The 24610-nt window shown below is 45.4% G+C and overlaps 1 protein-coding gene across 5 annotated transcripts in view; it reads right to left on the reverse strand.

The window, feature by feature from the left end:
- The window catches only part of GPAT3 (glycerol-3-phosphate acyltransferase 3), an 89648-nt gene continuing 65712 nt past the window's right edge, over window positions 675–24610 (reverse strand). For all 5 annotated transcript variants that reach the window (XM_003129347.5, XM_021101801.1, XM_021101799.1 and 2 more), the window contains 9 exons: window positions 20396–20470; window positions 19643–19732; window positions 13952–14045; window positions 8737–8852; window positions 7007–7062; window positions 6061–6146; window positions 5433–5561; window positions 4849–4928; window positions 675–1915 (listed from right to left, as the gene is read on the reverse strand). In XM_003129347.5, the coding sequence (XP_003129395.1) occupies window positions 1804–1915; window positions 4849–4928; window positions 5433–5561; window positions 6061–6146; window positions 7007–7062; window positions 8737–8852; window positions 13952–14045; window positions 19643–19732; window positions 20396–20470 (838 nt within the window). In that variant the 3' untranslated portion in view covers window positions 675–1803. The remainder of the gene's footprint in view (window positions 1916–4848; window positions 4929–5432; window positions 5562–6060; window positions 6147–7006; window positions 7063–8736; window positions 8853–13951; window positions 14046–19642; window positions 19733–20395; window positions 20471–24610) is intronic.

Below are 24610 nucleotides of genomic sequence, written 5' to 3' on the forward strand. Positions count from 1 at the left end.
GATACATACTAGGACATCCAAAGAAAACAACTGTTGGTTGTTCTATCGGCTTTTTTGAGAACTGACCTAACTAACAAAATGGATTTATTAATTCAAGCTATATTGACTACAAAAAGTAAAAAGAAAAAAAGAAATCTTCTGCCAAAAAAATAAGACAAAGAGTCACCCCGACATGCGTATTTGGATTTGCTGATTTTCGGTCAAGCTCACTCCCAGAAGAGTCTGCATGGGGGGAAGCGTAAAGCAAGAAGGGAAAAGATGGAAGGGGCGTGAGAGGAGAAGAGCAGCTGACCGTGGAGGTCACCTGTTCGTAACTTTTCCTTTGGGGTCGACTCCATCTAGCTGGAGAAGAATACACGCTGACAGTGCTGTGGCAGACCTACCTGTGCACACGGTCAGTTAAGGCAGAGCTCCTGGGATCACCTGCAAAAGAAGTGAAGTCTGTGCCTTTGCCCAAGACGGAGTCCACAGGGTCAGAGTCCAGGCAACTAGGCTAAAAAAGAAGAAAAAACAAACCAAAAGCAGCGGTTTATGTTTCTCATTTCCCAGCTGTTCCAGTCCAATAAAATCGAACTATGGCACTGAATTGAAAAACAAATGACCCTTGTTGGCAATGAAAGAATTTCAGCTACTTAAGATCAGCAGAGGGTAGAGGTGCAGGGAAAACAATGCGACACGGTTAGAAATATAGACTTTATTTATATTCGACTGTAAGACAGTTTCACATTTTGTAGATGGTTACCTGAAGACATAACACCCCGATGGTATCATATGGGCATCAGACGTCGCTTACGCTACGGAGTCGAGTCGGGAAACACTTACTGTCCCCTTTAAAAGGTTAAGGCTCAGTTTCCAAAAAGTAATTCTACCCTTATTTTCCGGCTGCAGAAACTGGGAAAGTCCTGAAATAAACAGCAAAGGGCGGGGGAGGGGGGAGCCCCACGCCTCACTCCCTTGTTCTTACTCCCGCTTGAGTCGGTATAATCTGTTGTCATTATAAAAGGCTCCTCCCATTTGAAAATAGGTTTGGTTACAAGATCAAACAAATCAGTAGATGGGAAAGGCCTTAGGTATAGATCTTTAGCATACAAACAAGGAAAACTAAAAACTTTACGCCCACCGCTGGCTGACATAGGTTTATCTGCAAGTTGCCAACACACAAATGTGCATACACAGTTAACTCAGACTCGCTTTTCTTTGGCAAAGTTCAAATAGTATGTTTTTTCTAAAGAGCTAGTTAAAAACATTTACGTTTCCTTTCGACTTTCCAATCAAGTGGCCGCAAAGCTGTCCTTTCTTTTCAACCTTGCGTGGCACAAAACCCTGACAGCAACCTGGGAGGGCCCTGTGATCCCGGTGTCAGTGGCTGAAGCGGGTGGGAGGACAGGGCTCAGCACGCTGGCTGTGAGCAAAGAGTCTGGGGTACTCTTGTGAGGCTCACCCTATCAATGAGTGCCAGACACAACCAGCAGTAAAAGTGTTTTAGAGGCACTTCCCACTGCCTGCCCCAATAAAAGATTTCATTCAATCCACAAGACACCATCAAGTTTTACAAAAGGCAGCATCTGTTTAAACTCAGTCAACGGCCTTACAGCTCCGGAGGCTAATGCTCTAACAACAACAAAAGCCAAAAGGGCACCTTGGGTTCTGCCTCTGGCGTAAAGAGGCAGAGACAATCATCCCCCAGTAGAAAAGACTAACAATAAAAACAAAGACGGTAAAACCAAGCGAGGCCCATCCTGCTCCCCCCAACCCCGGCACATTCCTTTTCCAAGGACTGGCTCTGGAAAGCCCCGCGGGCGTTCAGTCCAGTTCGGAGGTGACAGATCCATTGCCCACGATCATCTTGCTGTAATTCTTCTGCTGCTCTTCCTTAAAGGTGTCCTTCACCTTGGCTCTCTTCAGACCTCCATCCCTGAGGACAGGAACACAAATAAGGAAAAGGTCCTCCTAGCAGTGATTTAAAAGGCTTATCTACTGGCATTCCCATCGTGGCTCGGTGGTTAACGAATCCGACTAGGAACCATGGGGTTGTGGTTCGATCCCTGGCCTTGCCCAGCGGGTTGGGGATCCAGTGTTCCCGTGAGCTGTGGTGTAGGCCGCAGATGTGGCTTGGATCCCGCATTGCTGTGACTGTGGCAAAGGCCGGCAGCAACGGCTAGACCCCCAGCTGGGGAACCTCCATAGGTTTAGGGTGCAGCCCTAAAATTTTTGTCTTTTTAAGACAAAAAAAAAAAAAAAAAAAGTCATTCAAATCTAATCTTACGTCTATCACATCACGTTTTCATTCAAAGCACTATCTTTCAGGTGTTTATTTATTTACTTATTTTCCTTTTCTAGGGCCACACCTGTGGCATATGGAGATTCCCAGGTTAGGGGTCAAATCGGAGCTGCAGCTGCTGGCCTACACCACAGCTCACAGCAACGCCGCATCCTTGACCCACTGAGCAAAGCCAGGGATCGAACCCACAACCTCATGGTTCCCAGTCGGATTCGTTAACCACTGAGCCACAACAGGAAGTCCTCTTTCAAGTATTTATAATCTTCCATATTCCAAAACAGACTCGGAATAAAACAAGCAACAAAAACCTAAATTGCATTCAGCCAGTAATAGTGTCTACGTACGCAGGACTCCTTAATTCAGAGCCTGTGAATCTTTCTCTCCAGTGTGGTGACCACAGAGTCCCGCCTGGTTACAAGGGCTCTGCGTGCCTCCCCTTCTTTGGACCACACAGAGGAGGAGGCGGGAAGAGCTGGAAGACAGCTAGGCTCTCAGGGCCACTAGCTCACTCCTAATCCAGGGTTTTAGATTTTAACTCCTAAGAGGGCACAGACCCTGAACTTGCTCATTTCATACTGTTTAATTTTAACCCAGCTGAGCACGAGTGTCTACTAAGCACTCTCTAATGATGATGAACGGATCATAGGTTAGTCAGTGAACTCAATGCCATCAAGAGCTTCACCTACAAGCACACCCCTGCTTGAGCCCACTGCACTGTTCTGGCCTCTAGAGTCAAAACTAAGACACAGCCCGCCAGGAAGTCCTCGGGCTAAAGACAGACTTCGGTCCACAAGTCTTCCAGGGGTCAGCTGTAGGAAAATTCCACGAAGTAAAGTGAAATTCACAGCCAGATTTGTTTGAGCATCCTGACCTCGTTTGTACTCCGTCCTCCTTCCCAAGCCCCAGTGAACCCTGTGCTGCCCTAAGCACCTGTGACTTCAAGTGTTACCCCATCCCCTCTGATGGCCGCACATCTTAATTCTTTTTTTTTAATTTTTAAATATTATTTATTTAGAGTTCCTGTTGTGGCTCAGGGGTAACAAACCTGACTAGTATTCATGAGGACACAGGTTTGATCCTTGGCCTCACTCAGTGGGTTAAGGATCCGGTGTTGCCGTGAGCTGTGGTGTAGGTTGCAAACAAGCTTGGATCCCGAGTTGCTGTGGTTGTAGTGTAGGCCGGCAGCTGTGGCTCTGATTCAACCCCTAGCCTGGGAACCTCTGTATGCGGGGGCGGGGGACGGCCTAAAAATCACACACACAAAAAGAATTTAATCTCCCTTTATAACATAGGTATATTTAACCCTTACTGACACAGACTAAATGTCTGTGTGCCCCTCAAATTTCATATGCTGAAGCCCTGACCCCCAGTCATATGGTACTTGGAGCTGGGGCCTTTGAGAGCTAATTAGGTTTGATGAGGTTATCAGGGTTGGGCTTTCAAGATGGAAATAGTATCCATACAAGAAGACACACCATCCCTGGCCCAGGAACTTCCACATGCTGCAAATGCAGCCAGAAAAAAAGAATCCCCCCTGTAGCACTGTGGGCTAAGAATCTAACTGCAGTGGCTAGGATTCCTGTGGAGGTGTGGGTTCGATCCCCAGCCTGGCACAGTGGGTTAAAGGATCTGATGTTGCCACAGCTGTGGTGTAGGTCACAGATGCAGCTCAGATTCAATCCCTGGCCTGGAACTTCCAAATGCCAGAGGTACAGCCATAAAAACAACAACCAAAAAACCCCAAACAAACAAAAACCCACACCAGAGAGCATCCAGTCTTCAGAGCTGTGACAAAATAAATTTCTATTGTTTAAGCCACTCAGTCTATGATAAATTGTTATCAAATCCTGAGCAGACTCATACTCTCACCTACATTCACTCTTCCTCAAAGAAATAAAAAACTAAAGCCGAAGATATCCATATTTAGGTATTTTAAGTATATAAGACATTTCACTTCTTTCCTGTCAAGTTTTTTAAGTTTTCTTTACTCTAGTTATAGCCAGAGTTACATATGAACACACCTGTAAATTTCCCCTTGCCTCCCAGGGTCCACGCCCCATGCCCAAATCCATTCTCACTTCCTTTTTCAGTGAAAGGACCCTCAATTTTAGCTGGACACATAGCTGGACAAAAACTACATTTCCCAGCCTCCTTTGCAGCCAGGTCTTAGCACATGGCTTGAGTTCTAGTCAACAGCTACAAGTGGAGGGGCCTGACCAGCTTCCAGCCTGTGCTCTTAAAGACACGTGTGCATCCTTCTTGTTTTAGTTTCTCCCTGTGAGGTATTTTGCTGTACTCGCTGGTAGAGCAGGTCCATCTTGGATCATAAAACAGAAGCACACTGAGGACGATGGACCAACCAACACAGAGTGGGCTGTTATACCAGCTAGACTGCCTATGCTTAAGTGAGGGGGATACAATTCTCTCATTTAAGCCATCACTGTGCTCTATAAACCACTGTCGGTGTCAGCTAAACCTCCAGCTACCCAGTATAACACATGACATTATTAAACACTTGGGTTTTTTTAATTTAAAGAAAGTGACAGTACTTATGAAAAATTTCTTACCAGGGAAGCTCAGTCAATCCTCCTTGTACAGCAATAGCAGACTTAACCCTGTTAGCAAAACGGACTGCATCTTCTCCTTCCTGGGGAAAAAAAAAAATACAAGAACATCCTGAGACAGAGTTTTCAAATAATGCTTTCAAGTGTCTCACAGTCATTTAGATTTGTTTTAAAAGACACAATTCACATTTTTGCTCAGATATGCTCTAGTCTGAATCACATCAATTATCATTTTGTCTATCCAGGAAAAGCAGTGCTGTATTATTTAATTTTTTATCACATGTATACATATTTATGATGGGCTTTATCAGTCTTATTCAAGATATGACATTCCACAATATCTATAGGTTCAATAAACCAACAGCAATTGTACAAACTACTACAGAAAAGAGTCTGTGAATATAAAACCAGCTTGATTTTGAAAAGAGATAGCTACTCTTTTCTGTAATGACTCATTTGCTGGGAAAGCAGAAAGTCCACCTCCAGCTGACGTGAGGAAGGGAGACACCCATGTTTGCAGGTAAAGGTTTTCTTGCCTTCGCCTGGCTAGATAAAGCACCAAAGACCAGCTGTTATCTATGGAATACCTCTCTGGTCATGGGAGGCATGTACCATACGTCACAGACAATGGCCCAGCTGGTCATCACTCGAAGCAGGTAGCTCACCATGCTGAACTTACTACTGTTCCAAAATGCGTCACCGAACTGAGGATTATACTGAGAAGAGAGAGAGGAAACGCATGCCAGTTAGTAATTCGGTGGCGGCTCCTCTCACCCATGTCAATGGATGACAGGCCAACCATCACCATCAGACCCTAAGAAAAAGAGAGCAATTTCGCTCATCAGAAATGATGCACAGAATAAGGCAGGCCAGCCAGCGCCTCTGACAAGAGCCAGAGAGCACTGAAACAGACAGGTTATGGACGTGACCCTAAACACCTGTCCCCCGCTTGACTGGAAGGTGGGTGAGGGTGGGAACAGTTTCTGTTTTGTTCATCACTGTGTCCTCAGTACTCTGCCACCCAGTCCCCCCACCGACATCTCTACATGCACATCAGGAGAGAGAAGTGATCCAGGAAGTGGGGCAAAGGCAAACACAGGGTGAATCTAAACAAAAGCACACACAGGGACTCCTGGGGAAGTTGGAGATCACAGCGAGATAAAGCTACCATGTACTGCCCCCTTTGGGGGCGTGGGGGCAAATAATCCATTTTACCTTAATTGCAACTGGATGTATGGTTCCTCCAATTTCAAAGCTTCCCTTTTTAAACATCATTACTGAAGTATTGTTGATGCAAGTTCCTGCAGGAAAACGGTGGGGGGGGGAGGGGTGTGCGTGTGAATACTTTTAAAAGAAGTCCATTTTTACACTAGTTTCTTATTTTTTTTAATTTTTATTTAATTAATGGCTGCCCTGAGGCATATGGAAGATCCAGGCCAGGGACTGAATATGAGTCACAGCTGTGACCTGTGCCTCACCTGCAGCAATGCCAAATTCTTTAACCCACTGTGCCAGGCCAGGGATTGAACCTACTCCTCTGCAGTAACCCGAGCTGGCGCAGTTGGATTTTTAACACACTGTGCCACAGCAAGAACTCCTAAACTAATTTTTTAAAGGAATTATTTTGATATAAAATATTTACCACATCAAAATTTTAGACGTTTCGCTATCATTCACAAATCAATTTCTGCTTAAAGAGTAATTCAACAGTGTTAAGCATTTTTTTTTTTTTTTTGGCTGCAGCATGTGCAAGTTCCAGGGCCAGGGATTGAACCTGTGCCACAGCAGCAACAACAGGAGGTCCTTAACCCACTAAGCCACCAGGGAACTCCCTAAGCATATTTGGTAATGAACTTTTACTTTAATGAATACTCTAAAGATACAATTACTCCACAATGGGTGACAATTTCAATACATTTAAAATAAGGCCCTTTAAAAAATTATGGTCAGTACCTTTCCAAGTTCATTACCCAGAAACAACTTCTAAGATCAAAAAGGTACCATGACTTCCATCAAATCTCAAAAGAAAACAGGGAATGACTAGCTCAGAGGCCCTTCCATTCCTACAGGACAGCAGAGATCTGGACTAAGAAAGCCAGCTCCCCACACACTTGGTACTTTTTGTTATCAACTACAGCTTGCTACGCATCCCCCTTCTTACCTTCAGGAAAGATTAATATGGGTAATTTTTTCTTATCAGCAATATGTTCTTTTAGTCTGTGAAGGAAAAAAAAAGGATCAAAATTCTGCCTTTAAAGAGAAAGAGGTGGGGGTCCTCTTTGGTATTCTCTATTAACACAAATAGACTGTAAAGCAATAGGAGAAAAGAAATGATATAAGTAAGAGAAATAGACTCAGTTTGGTCCCTTTCCCAAAAAGCATTATGATAAGTACACTGTTTCAATTTCTCGCATCTCAAAGTGAGTGATTTTCAGTGCCTGCTGCCTACACTTAAAAAAAAAGATGAAGCAGGGAGTTCCCGTTGTGGTGCAGTGGAAACAAATCTGACTGGGAACCATGAGGTTGGGGGTTCCATCCCTGGGCTCCCTCAGTGGGTTAAGGATCCAGCATTGCTGTGGCTGTGGTGTAGGCCGGCGGCTACAGCTCCGATTAGACCCCTAGCCTGGGAACCTCCGTATGCCGAGGGAGCAGCCCTAAAAAAAGACGAAAGGCAAAAGACAGAAAAAAAAGAAGATGATGAAGCAGGTATGTGAAATGAACTCTGGGCCCTGTGGCACGAACCATGTGCCTGTCTCCTGGTACTTTTACTTCCTCATCTGAAACTCGGGAATACGGGTTGCTGGACCCGTCGGCCTTATGCCGTTCAGCACAAGACGGCTTCTTACGTGAGTCAGGCTGAGCTTTCCTCTGAAACGTGCACCGTAAAGCTGAGCCTGGAGGTCTTCCAGGCCGAGGTCGTGTCCTCCTTGCAGCCAGCCCGACACTCCCAACTGCTCACTGGCAGCTGGTAGAGCTGAGAGGGGATTACACCGGCCAGAGTAATCACCAATCAATCTTGAGAGGGAGCATGGCTTTCTAACCTTGAACACATTTCAGCAGCACTTTCATTTCACTCTTAAAAGCTTGGCCCACCTTCATCTTTACAGAAGCGACGACCAGACTGCCTTCAATTAAAGGCCTCGGGCAAAAAGCCATTTCCAAACGAAGGTTCCTGGAAGCTTATGCCTTCCCCACATCCCAGAAGTTCCTTCTGCTGCTCCACACGGAGCATTGGCTCTGTCTGTCTCTAGATCAGTTTAAGTGATGATGGTCATTCAGCAAACACGTAATTAATCATCTGTTTATTCAGCCAACAGTTACCAATGATTTAACCTTCAAGGTAGTAATTTTTAACTTTAAAAACTTCGGTGACTTAAGTCACAGCAATGTAAAGAATGAGCCTTCTCATCTCATCATGCACCCTGCTATGACTACAGAAGTAAAACTTTTTAAAATCCAACTTTTTAAAGACAGTGATTCATCGGAAAAGGCCAATCACAAATAGAGCTCCAGATGTTTTCGTTTTTTGTTTGTTTGTTTGTTTGTTTTTTCATTTTAGGGCCGAACCTGCGGCATATGGAGGTTCCCAGGCTAGGGGTCTTAATCACAGCTACAGCTGTTGGCCTACACCACAGCCACAGCAGTGTGGGATCCGAGCCACATTTGCAACCTACACCACAGCTCACGGCAATGCCAGATCCTTAACCCACTGAGCGAGGCCAGGGATGAAACCTGCATCCTATGGATACTAGTCAGGTTCTTAACCCGCTGAGCCACAGCAAGAACTCCCCATTTTAGTCTTAAACCTCAGTACTGCTTTGCTCTCCTTGGTAGGAAGGCTGAGACAAAAGATTTTAAGTCCCAAGAGATATCGAGTATGCCACTGCTTACCTCTTAGTAACCAGGTGTCGGTCTTTCATTTCTGAACGTTCGAACCAGACATGTGGACAAGCCTTGACCATAGCTCTCTGAATAATTCCCATCAAGCCACCGTGAACCTGGCCAACCTACAAAGACCACGAGAAAAGGGGAAAATGTAAAGGCATAGCTTCCAAAGAAAACCATTAAAAAAAAAAAAAGTTCCTATGTCCCACTCAGAGAAAAGAGTGTTCTTCCTCCTCTACTGACCATGGTTCTTCATCTATTCAAAGGACACAAGTGGCCAATACAAGCACATGTTCTTTAGAAGCACCTCTGAATTGGGAGATAGGTGGTTACATAGCTTTACTCTCACTTTAAAAAGTAGAAGTCCTTTGACTTGGTCAAGGTAAGGGAAATGGAAATTAAAATTAGACCGAGATATGCTTTCAGATCCATCAGACTGACAAAGATTCAAAAGCCTGACAATGCACTCTGAGCCCAGGCTGTGGGAAATAGGCCCTCTAATACCTGGCTTCGGATGAGGAGTTTAAAACACCCACAGAAAGAAAACCGGCAACATTTATCCAATTACATACACATTGACCCTTCAATTCAATTCCACTTATAGAAATTTACCCCAAAGATACACTTCCAACAAAATGAAAACATATATGCAAAAGGTTTTTGTTTTTGTCTTTTTGCCATTTCTTGGGCCACTCCCGAGGCATACGGAGGTTCCCAGGCTAGGGGTCTAATTGAAGCTGCAGCCGCCGGCCTACGCCACAGCCACAGCAACATGGGATCTGAGCCGCATCTGCGACCTACACCACAGCTCTCGGCAAAGAGAGATCCTTAACCCACTGAGCAAGGCCAGGGATCAAACCTGCAACCTCACAGTTCCTAGTCGGATTTGTTAACCACTCAGTCACAACGGGAACTCCCTACAAAAGATTTTTTCCTTTGTTTGCTTTTGGCCATGCCCACAGCATGTGGAAGTTCCCAGGGCAGGGATCAAACCCACGCCACAGCAGCAACCTGAGCCACTGTAGTGACACCACCAGATCCTTAACCCACTGTGCCACAAGGGAACTCCCATAAGATTTTAATTGCAGCATGATTTCTAACTGTGGGATAATGGAAAATATCTGAATGTTCAAATGTAGGAACTTAGATGAACACACGACGGTGCACAATGGACCGCGTACTATGCAGCGAGGAAAAGAACAAGGTTGATCTCTATGGCCGATAAGGGGTGAAATCCAGGAGACAAGGTTAAGTCATCTTTCGGGAGATACTGTTAAGCAAATTGCACAACAGCAAATATAGCAGCACTACCTTCTGAGTTAGAAAGGGAAATATACACATACATATTTCTAGAAAAAGAAAAAATAACCCAAACCAGTGAGGCTGGAAACCCACGAGGATAGGAGGGAATGGGGCAGGATGAACATGGGAGGAGTGATACTTCAATGAATACAGCTTTTTTGTTTAATTTTGACAACAGAAGAATGTTAATGTCCTTTTACAAATTCAAAAAATAAGCCACCAAGCATGAGACTAGCAAACTAAAAGCGAACTTAAATGAACAAAACAACAACACTGAAGGAGGAAAGAAAAATCCAAGAAAATTTACTGAGACAGTATTAGACCACAGCTCCTCCATCCCAGGTCAGGTACCAAGAAGGACTGTAAAATACCCTGAATTCTTTTTGACAACATTTTTTTTTGTGTGTAGTACAACAGATGAAACAATCTTTTTTTTTTTTTTTTTTTTTTTTTGTCTTTCTCGAGCTGCACTGGTGACACATGGACATTCCCAGGCTAGGGGTCCAATCACAGCAGCAGCAGCTGGCATACTCCACAGCTACAGCAATGCCAGATGCAAGCTGCAACTGTGGCCTACACCACAGCCCATGGCAATGCCGGATCCGCAGCCCACTGAACGAGGCCAGGGATTGAACCTGTGTCCTCATGGGGACTAGTCAGATTCGTTTCCACTGAGCTATGATGGGAACTCTGGGATGAAGCATTCTGAAGCATTATAGGATTTTAGATGCGTTACAGGATTGAGAAAATGAGGAAGCATGTTGACAAAGTTGCGAAACAGGGTATTCTCCAGGAAGAGGGGGCGTTTCAAATACAGCCTGGGGAAGTAAGAAAAACCTCGATGATCTGAACGAATTGTTACAGACTCAGATTTCCAATACTGTATTAGTACTATACATCCATATGAAATATAAACATTTGACACACATTTTTTATGTAGAGAGAGAACACAGCATACGAGAATGCAAATGATAAAGCAAATGGGGCAAATGTTACCAATAGGTGATGTGGCTAAAGGGCATGTGGACGTCCTTAGGTAACATTATTACAATTTCCCCGTAAATTAGAAAATATTTCCAAATTAAAAAAAATAAAGTAGGAGTTCCCGTCGTGGCGCAGTGGTTAACGAATCCGACTAGAAACCATGAGGTTGCGGGTTCGGTCCCTGCCCTTGCTCAGTGGGTTAACGATCCGGCATTGCCATGAGCTGTGGTGTAGGTTGCAGACTCGGCTCAGATCCAGCGTTGCTGTGGCTCTGGCGTAGGCTGGTGGCTACAGCTCCGATTCGAGCTACACCCCTAGCCTGGGAACCTCCATATGCCGAGGGAGCGGCCCTAGAATTGGCAAAAAGACAAAAATAAATAAATAAATAAAGTAGAGGTCTTAGGAGGAAAAAAAGCCACTAAGAAGAGATATTGAATGTTCTTCAGATACATAGTTTATGTTTAGCCAAAAGGGGACAAATGTGACCTCTACAGCTCAGCTGGACAGTTACTCCCACTTCCGCCCTCTATGGCCCCTGATTTAAATCTAGCTGACTGGAGTTCCCGTCGTGGCGCAGTGGTTAACGAATCCGCCTAGGAACCATGAGGTTGCGGGTTCCATCCCTGGCCTTGCTCAGTGGGTTAACGATCCGGCGCTGCCGTGAGCTGTGGTGTAGGTGGCAGACTCAGCTGGGATCCCGCGTTGCTGTGGCTCTGGCGTTGGCCGGCGGCTACAGCTCCCATTCGACCCCTAGCCTGGGAACCTCCACATGCCGCGGGAGCGGCCCTAGAAATGGCAAACACACACACACATGCACAAAAAGGTTAAGAGCGATCAATTCCCGTAAGTCTTTTCAGAGAGGTGGTAAAAGCTTCCTTAGATTCAGAAAGAGCCCCACAATTTAGAGATATTTCACAATATTAAAATGTGGTTGCCCAAGAGTTAGATAACTGAATTTATATCTTAGATTAAATGCCTGGCCATAAGTTAGGAGTTTTCACAAAGGTCTTCAAACCTCCCTCAGTGACTATGTAACCCGCAGACAGTCAACTACGCTCCCCACTCTGCTACTGCAGCAGAGGCTTAAATCCACAGTGCTCCCTTCAAAGGCCTCCCCAGAAACGCGCACCCGAGGGTGACTGTCAGTAGGAGCAGGAGACCAGGAGGTAAAACCACTACCAACAAAATAAAATAAGCTACAAGGATTTATTGTGCAACCCAGGAAACAGAGCCAATATTTTATAATAACCATAAATGGAATATCCACTATTCCTCAATATCACATAAATAAATAAATTTTCAAAAGCTCCCTTCAATGTCTTCCCAGAAAAGCACGTCAGACCAGGACTTATCAGTCACTGGAGCGGACAAGTGAAATAAAACCCCTCTGTTCTCTCTGAAGGCCAAGCCATGACGATGCGGTAGGGAAAGAAGATGCCCAGGAGCCCTCGCCCCCCACTCTCTTCCACACGCCGGCGCGGGGCGTGCATTACCGCCATGCAGGAAGGACAGCTTTAGGGGTCGCCAAAGTCTACCTAACACACATGCAAAAGAGAGGAAGGAAATCTTGACAAGTTCTTCAGGGGGAGAGAAAAGCTGCTTCAAGTTGGAGGAAAAAAAAAAGCCAGAAATGCCACCAAAAGGTCTTCTGGGAGTTCCCATCATGGCTCAGTGGTTAATGAATCTGACTAGGAACCATGAGGTTGCCGGTTCGATCCCTGGTCTTGCTCAGTGGCTTAAGCATCCTGCATTGCCGTGAGCTGTGGTGTAGGTCGCAGATGCGGCTCAGATCCCGCGTTGCTGTGGCCGTGGTGTAGGTTGGCGGCTACAGCTCGGATTCGACCCCTAGCCTGGGAACCTCCATATGCCGGGAGAGTGGCCCAAGAAAATGGCAAAAAGACAAAAAAAAAAAAAAAAAAAAAAAAAAAGGTCTTCTGAAGTGTTTGATTTTACTGTCGGCTTTGTGGTTTGCTGAGGGGTTTTATTTTCTTTTATTTGGGGGCTGTAGGCAAGAAATGAGAAAGGCAATGTGGCATAAATATTTGCCTTTTCTGCTTGACGGTCATTAAAGAGCCAGGTTTTGTTTTTTTAACTGCATACAGCTCCCTGAAGGAAGACAAAACTAATTGGCTGATGAGGGATTTGTACAGCTCAAAGCAGGAAGACTTGAACGTCTCAAAGTGTTATTAAACATGGCAGGGATTTTATTTTATTTATTTATTTACTTTTGCCTTTTCTAGGGCCGCTCCCACGGCATATGGAGGTTCCCAGGATAGGGGTCGAATCAGAGCTGTAGCCGCTGACCTACACCACGGCCACAGCAACGCCGGATCCTTAACCCACTGAGCAAGACCAGGGATCCAACCTGCAACCTCATGGTTCCTAGTCAGATTCCTTAACCACTGCACCACGACGGGAACGCCATGGCAGGGATTTTAGAAACAAGATGGCATCAACTTGGTCAAACAGGTCTGCATTTCACTAAGTTAATTTCTTAACTCCGTAAACATCATGACAATTTTCTTTCTTTTTCTCGCACTAAATATTCCTCATGTAAATATATTACCTAACTTACACAGCTACAGTGGTTTAATCCAGTCACTTTCTTTCCATGTATCTATTTATTTATTTTTTTGCTTTATAGGGCCCCACCTGTGGCATACGGAAGTTCCCAGGCTAGGGGCTGAATCAGAGCTGCAGCTGCCGGCCTACACCACAGCCATAGCAACGAGGGATCCTTAACCCACTGAACGATCAAACCCGCATCCTCATGAACACTAGTCAGATTGGCTTTCACGGAGCTGCAACGGGAACCCCTAACCCAGTCACTTTCTAATATAAAACTAACTTTCTAGGCTGTGGCAAAACAAACTAAAAGTTTGAACAATCCACAAAGCATTGCAACTAACTTGATGTATCAATGAGCTGTCCTTACCATAGCGTAGCATCCATCCGTTGTCAAGATCAAAACGTCTATTGGGGAGGTATGATTGGCAACACAGATGCCTCCCTTCTGGGGTCTGTACTGCCTGCAATTACAAATGATGGTTAATACTAAACCTTGAAAAATGGCCACTATTTTATAGAACAGCATGTAGAAATTCATGCTATTTTGTTTTTAAAAGTACACACAAAAAAATAAAGTTTCAAAGTATCCAGGCCAACCTTAAAAAGGTCTCTAGGCAGTATTATTGGAGTGGGGTAAGAGTACAGAAGGGGCCCCTGATTTCCCCTTTACATACATTTATATTATTTTTCTATAATAATCACATTATCTGCTATTTTTGTGTGTGTCTTTTTAGGGCCTCACCAGAAGCACATGCAAGTTCCCAGGCTAGAGACTGAAACGGAGCTGTAGCTACAGGCCTACACCACAGCCACAGCAACCCAGATCAGAGCCACATTTGTGACTTGTGCCTCAGCATGCAGCAAAGCCGGATCCTTTACCCACTGAGTGAGGCCAAGGATCAAACCCAAATCCTCATGGATATGAGTCAGTTTCTTTACCCACTGAGCCATAACAGGAACTCCCTCATATTGTCTTTTAGGATGAAAAGATAATCTTAAAATATTAGGCTGAATTATAAAGATTCTACAACTTGAATAAACGTGATATGTAAGTTTTACCTTTTTTTTTTTAATGGCCACACCCATGGAAGTTCTCGGGGCTAGGTATTGAGTCCAAGCCACAGCTGGGACCCAAGCCACAGCTGCATAAATGCCAGATCCTTTAACCTGCTGGGCTGGGCCAGGGACTGAACCCGCACCTCCGAAGCAACCTGAGCTGCTATAGTTGGATTTTTAACACACCGCACCACAGCAGGAACTTCCATAAGGTTTATTTACTTTATCATAAGTATGTTCCTGTTATTTCAGTCTTTATAAGCATCACTTTCAGAGTGAACTTTACAGAGTAAATTTACTACAGCTTCCTCCCTCCTTTCCCCTAAAGCAGAGGTTGGTAAACTCTTCCTATCACAGGCCGAAGAGTAAATACTTCAGGCTTTGCAAGCCAGCCAATCCCTATCAAAACTCCTGGACTCTGCTGTTTTGGCACAAAGGCAGCCACAGCTAATACATAAGTGAATAACCATGGCTGTGTTCCAATAAAACTTTATTTACAAAAACTAGATGGTGGGCCACATTTGGCCTACAGGCCCGTAGTTTGCCCCACCTCTGTCTAAAAGTTCACAGCGTATTGGACACGAATGAGACACAGGAGTTTTATTTAAACCTGTACAGAGAAGAAAGGGGACCAGATACACAACAACTTCAGCATGTCTTCCTTAAAATTAGAAGCAATTCTATAATAAGTTGTGCACTCCTGTCTGGGTGATTAAAGCAGTTTTTCTGTAGTGATCACAATTTTTTTAAATGGCCACGCTCTGACATAGGGAAGATCCCGGGCCAGGGACCGAATCCAAGCCATGGCTTCAACCTACACCACAGCTGCAGCAACACCAGATCCTTAACCCACAACGAGAGCCTCCTCCCTGATCACACTTTTTACCAAACCACTTTATTCTACTCCTCACCCCAAAACTCATAGCCCAAACACTGGGTGTAAGACAGGCTCAAGGATGAACTGTACAACCTGAGGAATAGAGCTAGCATGTTGTCATAACCCTCCGTGGAAAGTAACTTCTAAAAAATATCCAGGAGTTCCCACCATGGCTAAGGAGAAACGAATCTGACTAGTATCCATGGGGACGCAGGTTCGATCCCTGACCTCGCTCAGTGGGTTAAGGATCTGGCATTGCTGTGAGCTGTGGTATAGGTCACAGACATGGCTCCGATCTGGCGTAGCTGTGGCTATAGCATAGGCGAGACATTTGTCCTAGAACTTTTAAAATAATGATTTTAAATATAAAAAAATAAAATGGAGTTCAGAGAAAAGTAATTTTCACTGAACTAATAAGTTCACTGAGCTACCTTTATCCTCTCTGATTAGGGATGAGGCAAGCAGAATGCTGGGTTGTTAAGACTCAGTTATGGGATTTCAGAAGTGGCAGGGCTGGGACTCCAGGTCCAGGCCTCCTCCCACCATTCTACAGGCTTGTCAACTTTCACCATTTAAAAAAAATTTTAGCAGAGCCTCCTTGTCTGCTCGCCTGCATCTCTCACAAGCATCCTATCTTAATAAATGTATCTCTTGCCTAAAAAACAAAACACAACAACAAATAAATAAATACATACATTTTATCAAATCAGTTCAAAACCCGACTCTGCCATTTTCTGCCCCATGACCCTCAACAACCCATCCCAGAGCTTCCACCTTTTCACCTGGAAACCAGGATAAAGGCACCTTCTCACAGGGATGAGAAGCAAAGGCCTGGCCTGCACACCATAAAGGCCCAATTATTAGGGTCATTACATGTTCATTAGTGTGTCCCTTCTGCATGTGGGTTGCTTTTCTTCTTCTTTTTAGGGCCACACCTGCAGCATATGGAAGTTCTCAGGCTAGGGGTCAAATCGGAGCTGCAGCTGCCAGCCTACACCACAGCCATAGCAATGCGGGATCGGAGCCGCGTCTGCGACCTATACCACAGCTTGCGGCAATGTGGGATCCTTAACCCACTGAGCAAGGCCACGGATCAAGCCTGTGTCCTCACAGATACTATGTCAGGTTCTTAACCCACTGAGCCACAGTGGGCATTCCTGCAGGCGGACTGCTTTGGAGAAGCGTGTGTGCGCACTGCTCCGTCCAGGCCACTCTAAGTGGTAGGAAGGACACACTGCCGTCCTCTCACCTCACCTGCTTCTTCCCACCCACTACTGTCAACCACCTGAGTCACCCAGGGAAGGGCCCGCAGGAAGCCAGCAGACACTCACTTGTTATGATAACGAATGGTACCAGAGAGGGCCCGGACACAGTCACCCAGGGAAGGGCCCGCAGGAAGCCGGCAGACACTCACTTGTTATGATAACGAATGGTACCGGAGAGGGCCCGGACACAGTCACCCAGGGAGGGCCTGGACACAGTCACCCAGGGAAGGGCCCGCAGGAAGCCGGCAGACACTCACTTGTTATGGTAACGAATGGTACCAAGACACTCACTTGTTATGGTAACGAATGGTACCAAGACACTCACTTGTTATGGTAACGAATGGTACCGGAGAGGGCCCGGACACAGTCACCCAGGGAAGGGCCCGCAGGAAGCCGGCAGACACTCACTTGTTATGGTAACGAATGGTACCGGAGAGGGCCCGGACACAGTCACCCAGGGAAGGGCCCGCAGGAAGCCAGCAGACACTCACTTGTTATGATAACGAATGGTACCAGAGAGGGCCCGGACACAGTCACCCAGGGAAGGGCCCGCAGGAAGCCAGAAGACACTCACTTGTTATGGTAACGAATGGTACCAAGACACTCACTTGTTATGGTAACGAATGGTACCAAGACACTCACTTGTTATGGTAACGAATGGTACCAAGACACTCACTTGTTATGGTAACGAATGGTACCAAGACACTCACTTGTTATGGTAACGAATGGTACCAAGACACTCACTTGTTATGGTAACGAATGGTACCAAGACACTCACTTGTTATGGTAACGAATGGTACCAAGACACTCACTTGTTATGGTAACGAATGGTACCAAGACACTCACTTGTTATGGTAACGAATGGTACCAAGACACTCACTTGTTATGGTAACGAATGGTACCGGAGAGGGCCCGGACACAGTCACCCAGGGAAGGGCCCGCAGGAAGCCGGCAGACACTCACTTGTTATGGTAACGAATGGTACCAGAGAGGGCCCGGACACAGTCACCCAGGGAAGGGCCCGGACACAGTCACCCAGGGAAGGGCCCGCAGGAAGCCGGCAGACACTCACTTGTTATGGTAACGAATGGTACCGGAGACACTCACTTGTTATGGTAACGAATGGTACCGGAGACACTCACTTGTTATGGTAACGAATGGTACCAGAGACACTCACTTGTTATGGTAACGAATGGTACCGGAGAGGGCCCGGACACAGTCACCCAGGGAAGGGCCCGCAGGAAGCCGGCAGACACTCACTTGTTATGATAACGAATGGTACCGGAGAGGGCCCGGACACAGTCACCCAGGGAGGGCCTGGACACAGTCACCCAGGGAAGGGCCCGCAGGAAGCCGGCAGACACTCACTTGTTATGGTAACGAATGGTACCAAGACACTCACTTGTTATGGTAACGAATGGTACCAAGACACTCACTTGTTATGGTAACGAATGGTACCGGAGAGGGCCCGGACACAGTCACCCAGGGAAGGGCCCGCAGGAAGCCGGCAGACACTCACTTGTTATGGTAACGAATGGTACCGGAGAGGGCCCGGACACAGTCACCCAGGGAAGGGCCCGCAGGAAGCCAGCAGACACTCACTTGTTATGATAACGAATGGTACCAGAGAGGGCCCGGACACAGTCACCCAGGGAAGGGCCCGCAGGAAGCCAGAAGACACTCACTTGTTATGGTAACGAATGGTACCAAGACACTCACTTGTTATGGTAACGAATGGTACCAAGACACTCACTTGTTATGGTAACGAATGGTACCAAGACACTCACTTGTTATGGTAACGAATGGTACCAAGACACTCACTTGTTATGGTAACGAATGGTACCAAGACACTCACTTGTTATGGTAACGAATGGTACCAAGACACTCACTTGTTATGGTAACGAATGGTACCAAGACACTCACTTGTTATGGTAACGAATGGTACCGGAGAGGGCCCGGACACAGTCACCCAGGGAAGGGCCCGCAGGAAGCCGGCAGACACTCACTTGTTATGGTAACGAATGGTACCAGAGAGGGCCCGGACACAGTCACCCAGGGAAGGGCCCGGACACAGTCACCCAGGGAAGGGCCCGCAGGAAGCCGGCAGACACTCACTTGTTATGGTAACGAATGGTACCGGAGACACTCACTTGTTATGGTAACGAATGGTACCGGAGACACTCACTTGTTATGGTAACGAATGGTACCAGAGACACTCACTTGTTATGGTAACGAATGGTACCGGAGAGGGCCCGGACACAGTCACCCAGGGAAGGGCCCGCAGGAAGCCAGAAGACACTCACTTGTTATGGTAACGAATGGTACCAAGACACTCACTTGTTATGGTAACGAATGGTACCAAGACACTCACTTGTTATGGTAACGAATGGTACCGGAGAGGGCCCGGACACAGTCACCCAGGGAAGGGCCCGCAGGAAGCCGGCAGACACTCACTTGTTATGGTAACGAATGGTACCAAGACACTCACTTGTTATGGTAACGAATGGTACCGGAGAGGGCCCGGACACAGTCACCCAGGGAAGGGCCCGCAGGAAGCCAGAAGACACTCACTTGTTATGGTAACGAATGGTACCAAGACACTCACTTGTTATGGTAACGAATGGTACCAAGACACTCACTTGTTATGGTAACGAATGGTACCAAGACACTCACTTGTTATGGTAACGAATGGTACCGGAGAGGGCCCGGACACAGTCACCCAGGGAAGGGCCCGCAGGAAGCCGGCAGACACTCACTTGTTATGGTAACGAATGGTACCAAGACACTCACTTGTTATGGTAACGAATGGTACCGGAGACACTCACTTGTTATGGTAACGAATGGTACCGGAGACACTCACTTGTTATGGTAACGAATGGTACCAGAGAGGGCCCGGACACAGATCCGGCAGCAAGTCAGGTGGACCAGTTCACTCAGCCGGCTTTTGAGGCTGAAGAAGAGAGAAAACCTTTCATTGCGCAGTTCTGGGCTCCCAAGGACAACACAATAAAGGCTGCAACGTGCCCCTTCACAGCAGTGCGCTGTTTTCTCAACAACGAGCACAGCTCACTTCTTAGTCTCGCTGAGGCATTCATTTAGGACAACACCTAATGGAAAATAGCTCCCACCCTACCTGACGGACTATCATGACAAATTCCTGACAAAGACAAGCTCGTCTCGCCCTTACAAGCTTGATCAGACTCTAAGATCTTCTTGCTTTCCTCGAGCCCCTCAGTCCACCCGTCATTTCTCAGTCCAAGGGACATTTCCCCTTGGAAAAGCAACTTCTTTCAATTGACATGAACATACGATGGGAAACCAAGTACAACTACGAAGAGGAAGTGACCAACACTTCGCTTTTTCTTTTCTGGCCTGCGGCATGTGAAAGTTCCCGGGCCAGGGATTGAACCTGCGCCACAGCAGCAACACGAGCCACAGCAGTGACAACACCAGATCCTCAACCTACTAGGCCACCAGGAAACTCCTCAGCAGCATTTTAATGTGTGTGCTGAGGCCATAGATATAGTACAAACAGATCAAATAAATGTTTTCTTTGTGGACACAGCTAAGAAAAGGGACAATTCTAAATAAAGTGAGGAAGGAAACACTTCACCTGTTGTCCGGCAACTGTCCAACCAGGGTGGTTCCGATAACCAATAAACTGATCCCAATGAAAGCCAAGGTAACCCTGGAAAAGAAAAGCAAAGGTAATGAAAAAGCTATAGCTGAACAGCTGCAGTTCCCATCATGGCTCAGAGGTTAACGAATCCGACTAGTATGCATGAGGATGTGGGTTCGATCCCTGGCCTCACTCAGTGAGTTAAGGATCAGCACTGCTGTGAGCTGTGGTGTAGGTCACAGATGCGGCTCGGATCTGGCGTGGCTGTGGCTGTGGTGTAGGCTGGCAGCTGTAGCTCCGATTGGACCCCTAGCCTGGGAACCTCCATATGCTGCGGGTAAGGCCCTAAAAAGCAAAAAAATAAAAAATAAAATAAAACAAAATAAAAAATAAGTCAAAAAATCTGTAGTTGAAGAGCCGAGGGAAGGCGGCGCATCCCCAGAAGCAGCTCTTTGCCGGAAACTGCCCTCAGCAGGAAGCCCCTTCCCTGTCATATGGGCAAAGGCACACTGTAACTAACCTCTACCAGGCACCACCGTGCTCTACTCATCTCCACCAAACACAGCTCTCGGCTCTTTCAGTCACGAAGCACCCTGCCTAACCTGTCAGTTCTTTCTGTAGATCAAAGCAGTGGAAACGAAGAATCCGTAACTAACAGGCGAGCGGCTCTCCTCCCAGCTTCCCCTCAGCAACCTCCTGAACAAACTGTGTAGACCAAACCGTGTGAACAAAGTAAGGTCTAGAGGGAGTCACCAGGAGGCGACAAGCCTGCACACAGCGGGGGACAATGATTAACTGAGGTTACTTCCGGTTCCCTTTAAACCTGTCATGGCCAAACAGAATCTCCAGGGGTGGCTCTTTGGGGATGCTGAGCCCACATCTCCCCAGACGGCCGGCACTGTGATGAACGGTAGCCTTCTTTTCTACCCCTTGTGAGTACTGATATCTGTAAGCAGCAAGCAGTGGAGTCTGATTCAGCAGCATCCATGCTGTGGGATATGATGAAGCCATTAAAAGAACTGGCAAAGCTATAGGTTCTGACATAGAAGATTTGCTCTTGGTATATTTTGAGAAGGGAAAAAAAATCAGAGTAAGTTCCAAGATAATGTATAAAGTATGACGTCATTTTTAAAAAATTTAAATACACATATATTAACTTCTTGTATAAGAAAAGAGTTTTATGTTGTATAAAGGAGTCATTTCAGGCTGAAAGTAGTTAACTTATTTTGCTCAGGATGTTTTGGCATGGTATGGTATGACTGTAAAAGAAAAATATCTTTTTTTTTTTTTTTTTGGTCTATTTGCCTTTTCACCTTTTCCAGGGCCGCTCCCTTGGCATATGGAGGTTCCCAGGCCAGGGGTCAAATCAGAGCTATAGCCGCCGGCCTATGCCAGAGCCACAGCAACGCATGATCCGAGCCGTGTCTGCAGCCTACACCACAGCTCACAGCAACACCGGATCATTAACCCACTGAGCAAGGCCAGGGATCAAACCTGCAGCCTCATGGTTCCTAGTCGGATTCGTTAACCACTGTGCCACCATGGGAACTCCAAGAAAAATATCTTTCTTATGATTTTTCTTTTTGGTCTTTTTTTTAGGGCTGCACCCAAGGCATACGTAAGTTTGCAGGCTAGGGATCAAAATGGAGCTGCAGCTACAGGCCTACACCACAGCCACAGCAACACCAGATCGGAGCCGCATCTGTGACTCAGCTTCCTGCAAAGCCAGATCCTTAACCCACTGAGCAAGGCCAGAGATGGAACCTACGTCCTCATGGATACTTAACTCCCTGAGCCACAACAGGAACTCCCAAAAGAAAATATCTCACAAAGGTCTCAAAACAATTTATTTTTCTGTTGTTTTTTTTTCCCCATGCCTGATGTACGTAGAAGTTCCAGGCCCAGGGATTGAACCCACACTACAGCAGTGATCTGAGCCACAGCAGTAACAACGCTGGATCCTTAACCCACTGTGCCACAAAGGGAACTCCTGTTTTCCTGGGTTTTTTTAATAACAAGGTAAACAGATGGAATTCAAATTTTTCTCAAAGAAATTTAAAGTTTATAGCAAATGGCAAGAAAGTTTCACTTAAAGGCTCTTTTGTAGTAAGAACACCAAATTAAACTGCCATGTAGGAATCCTTCCACAAAAATTTAACTGTGGTGTCGCTGCGTGGTTCTAGATAGCTCAGAAGTTAGTAAACATGGTGACGGATAATATGCCTAATCTCCACAGACACTGTCTCATTTTTGAAAAGTGTTTTTAATGTCCATACCCATCACTTCAAAAAGAAAAGTCACTTTTAGGAATGTAAGTAAAATCGCTCAAAAAGAAAAAGCTGAGATTTTAATTCATTCCAAATAAATTGGGCTTCCTTATAAATACCCTAAGGTATTAAATGTTGCTAAAGTCTCAGATTAACATCTTTTGACACAGAAATTTGAAGGTCCGATTCTGGTCCAATTACGGGCCTTAGATGTCATATTTCCATATCAGTCACTAATGCAACAACTAAATGACAATGTAATCTCATTCAACAATTATGCCAAAGTTTGGATTTGGTATCAGGGTGATGGTGGCCTCATAGAATGAGAGGACTCAAATCAATAAAATTAGAAATGAAAAAGGAGAAGTAACAACAGACATCCCAGAAATACAAAGGATCATAAGAGACTACTATATATGCAACTATACACCAAAAAAATGGAAAACCTAGAAGAAATGGACAAATTCTTAGAAAAGTACAATCTGCCAAGACTAAATCAAGATGAAATAGAAAAGATGAACAGACCAATCACAAGTACTGAAATTGCAACTGTGATTAAAAAACTTCCAAAAAACAAAAGGCCAGGACCAGATGGCTTCACAGGTGAATTCTATCAAACATTTAGAGACGAGCTAACACCTCTCCTTCTGAAACTATTCCAAAAAATTGCAGAGGAAGGGACACTCCCAAACTCATTCTATGAGGCCACCATCACCCTGATACCAAAACAAGACAAAGATACCACAAAAAAAGAAAACTACAGACCAATTTCACTGATGAACACAGATGCAAAAATCCTCAACAAAATCCTAGCAAACTGAATCCAACAATACATTAAAAGGATTGTACATCACGATCAAGTGGGATTTATCCCAGGGATGCAATGATTCTTCAATATCCGCAAATCCATCAGTGTGACACACCACATTCACAAACTGAAGAATAAAAACCATACGATCCTCTCAATAGACTCAGAAAAAGCCTTTGACAAAATCCAACACCCATTTCTGATAAAAAACCTTTCAGAAAATGGGCACAGAGGGAACCTACCTCAACATAATAAAGGCCATATGTGAGAAACCCACAGCTAACATCATTCTCAATGGTGAAAAGCTGAAAGAATTCCCGCTGAGATCAGGAACAAGACAAGGATGTCTGCTCTCGCCACTACTAGTCAGCATAGTTTTGGAAGTCCTAGCCACAGCAATCAGAGAAGTAAAAGAAATAAAAGGAATCAAATTGGAAATGGAGAACTAAAACTATCACTATTTGCAGATGACATGATACTATATCTAGAGAACCCTAAAGACTCTACCAGAAAACTGTTAGAGCTGATCCATGAATTCGGCAAAGTCGCAGGATACAAAATTAATACACAGAAATTGACGGCATTTCTATATACTAACAATGAAAGATCAGAAAGAGAAATTAGGGAAGCAATCCCGTTTACCATCGCATCCAAAAGAATAAAATGCCTAGGAGTAAACCTACCTAAAGAGACAAAAGACCTGTACTCTGAAAACTATACGACACTGATGAAAGAAATCAAAGATGACACAAATAGAAGGAAAGACATACATGCTCTTGGATTGGAAGAGGCAATATTATCAAAATGACTATACCACCCAAAGCTATCTACAGATTCAATGCAATCCCTATCAAATTACCAAGGACATTTTTCACAGAACTCGAACAAAATATTTTAAAGTTTGTTTGGAAGCACAAAAGACCCAGAATAGCCAAAGACATCCTGAAAAAGAAAAACGGAGCTGGAGGAATCAGGCTCCCTGACTTTAGACTATACTACAAAGCAACAATCATCAAAACCATATGGTACTGGCACAAAGACAGACATATAGATCAGTTGAACAGGATAGAATGCCCAGAATTAAACCCACGCACCCACAGCCAACTCATCTATGACAAAGGAGGCAAGACTGTA

The sequence above is a fragment of the Sus scrofa genome, chromosome 8 (genome assembly GCF_000003025.6).
Source record: "Sus scrofa isolate TJ Tabasco breed Duroc chromosome 8, Sscrofa11.1, whole genome shotgun sequence".
Lineage (NCBI taxonomy): Eukaryota > Metazoa > Chordata > Mammalia > Artiodactyla > Suidae > Sus > Sus scrofa.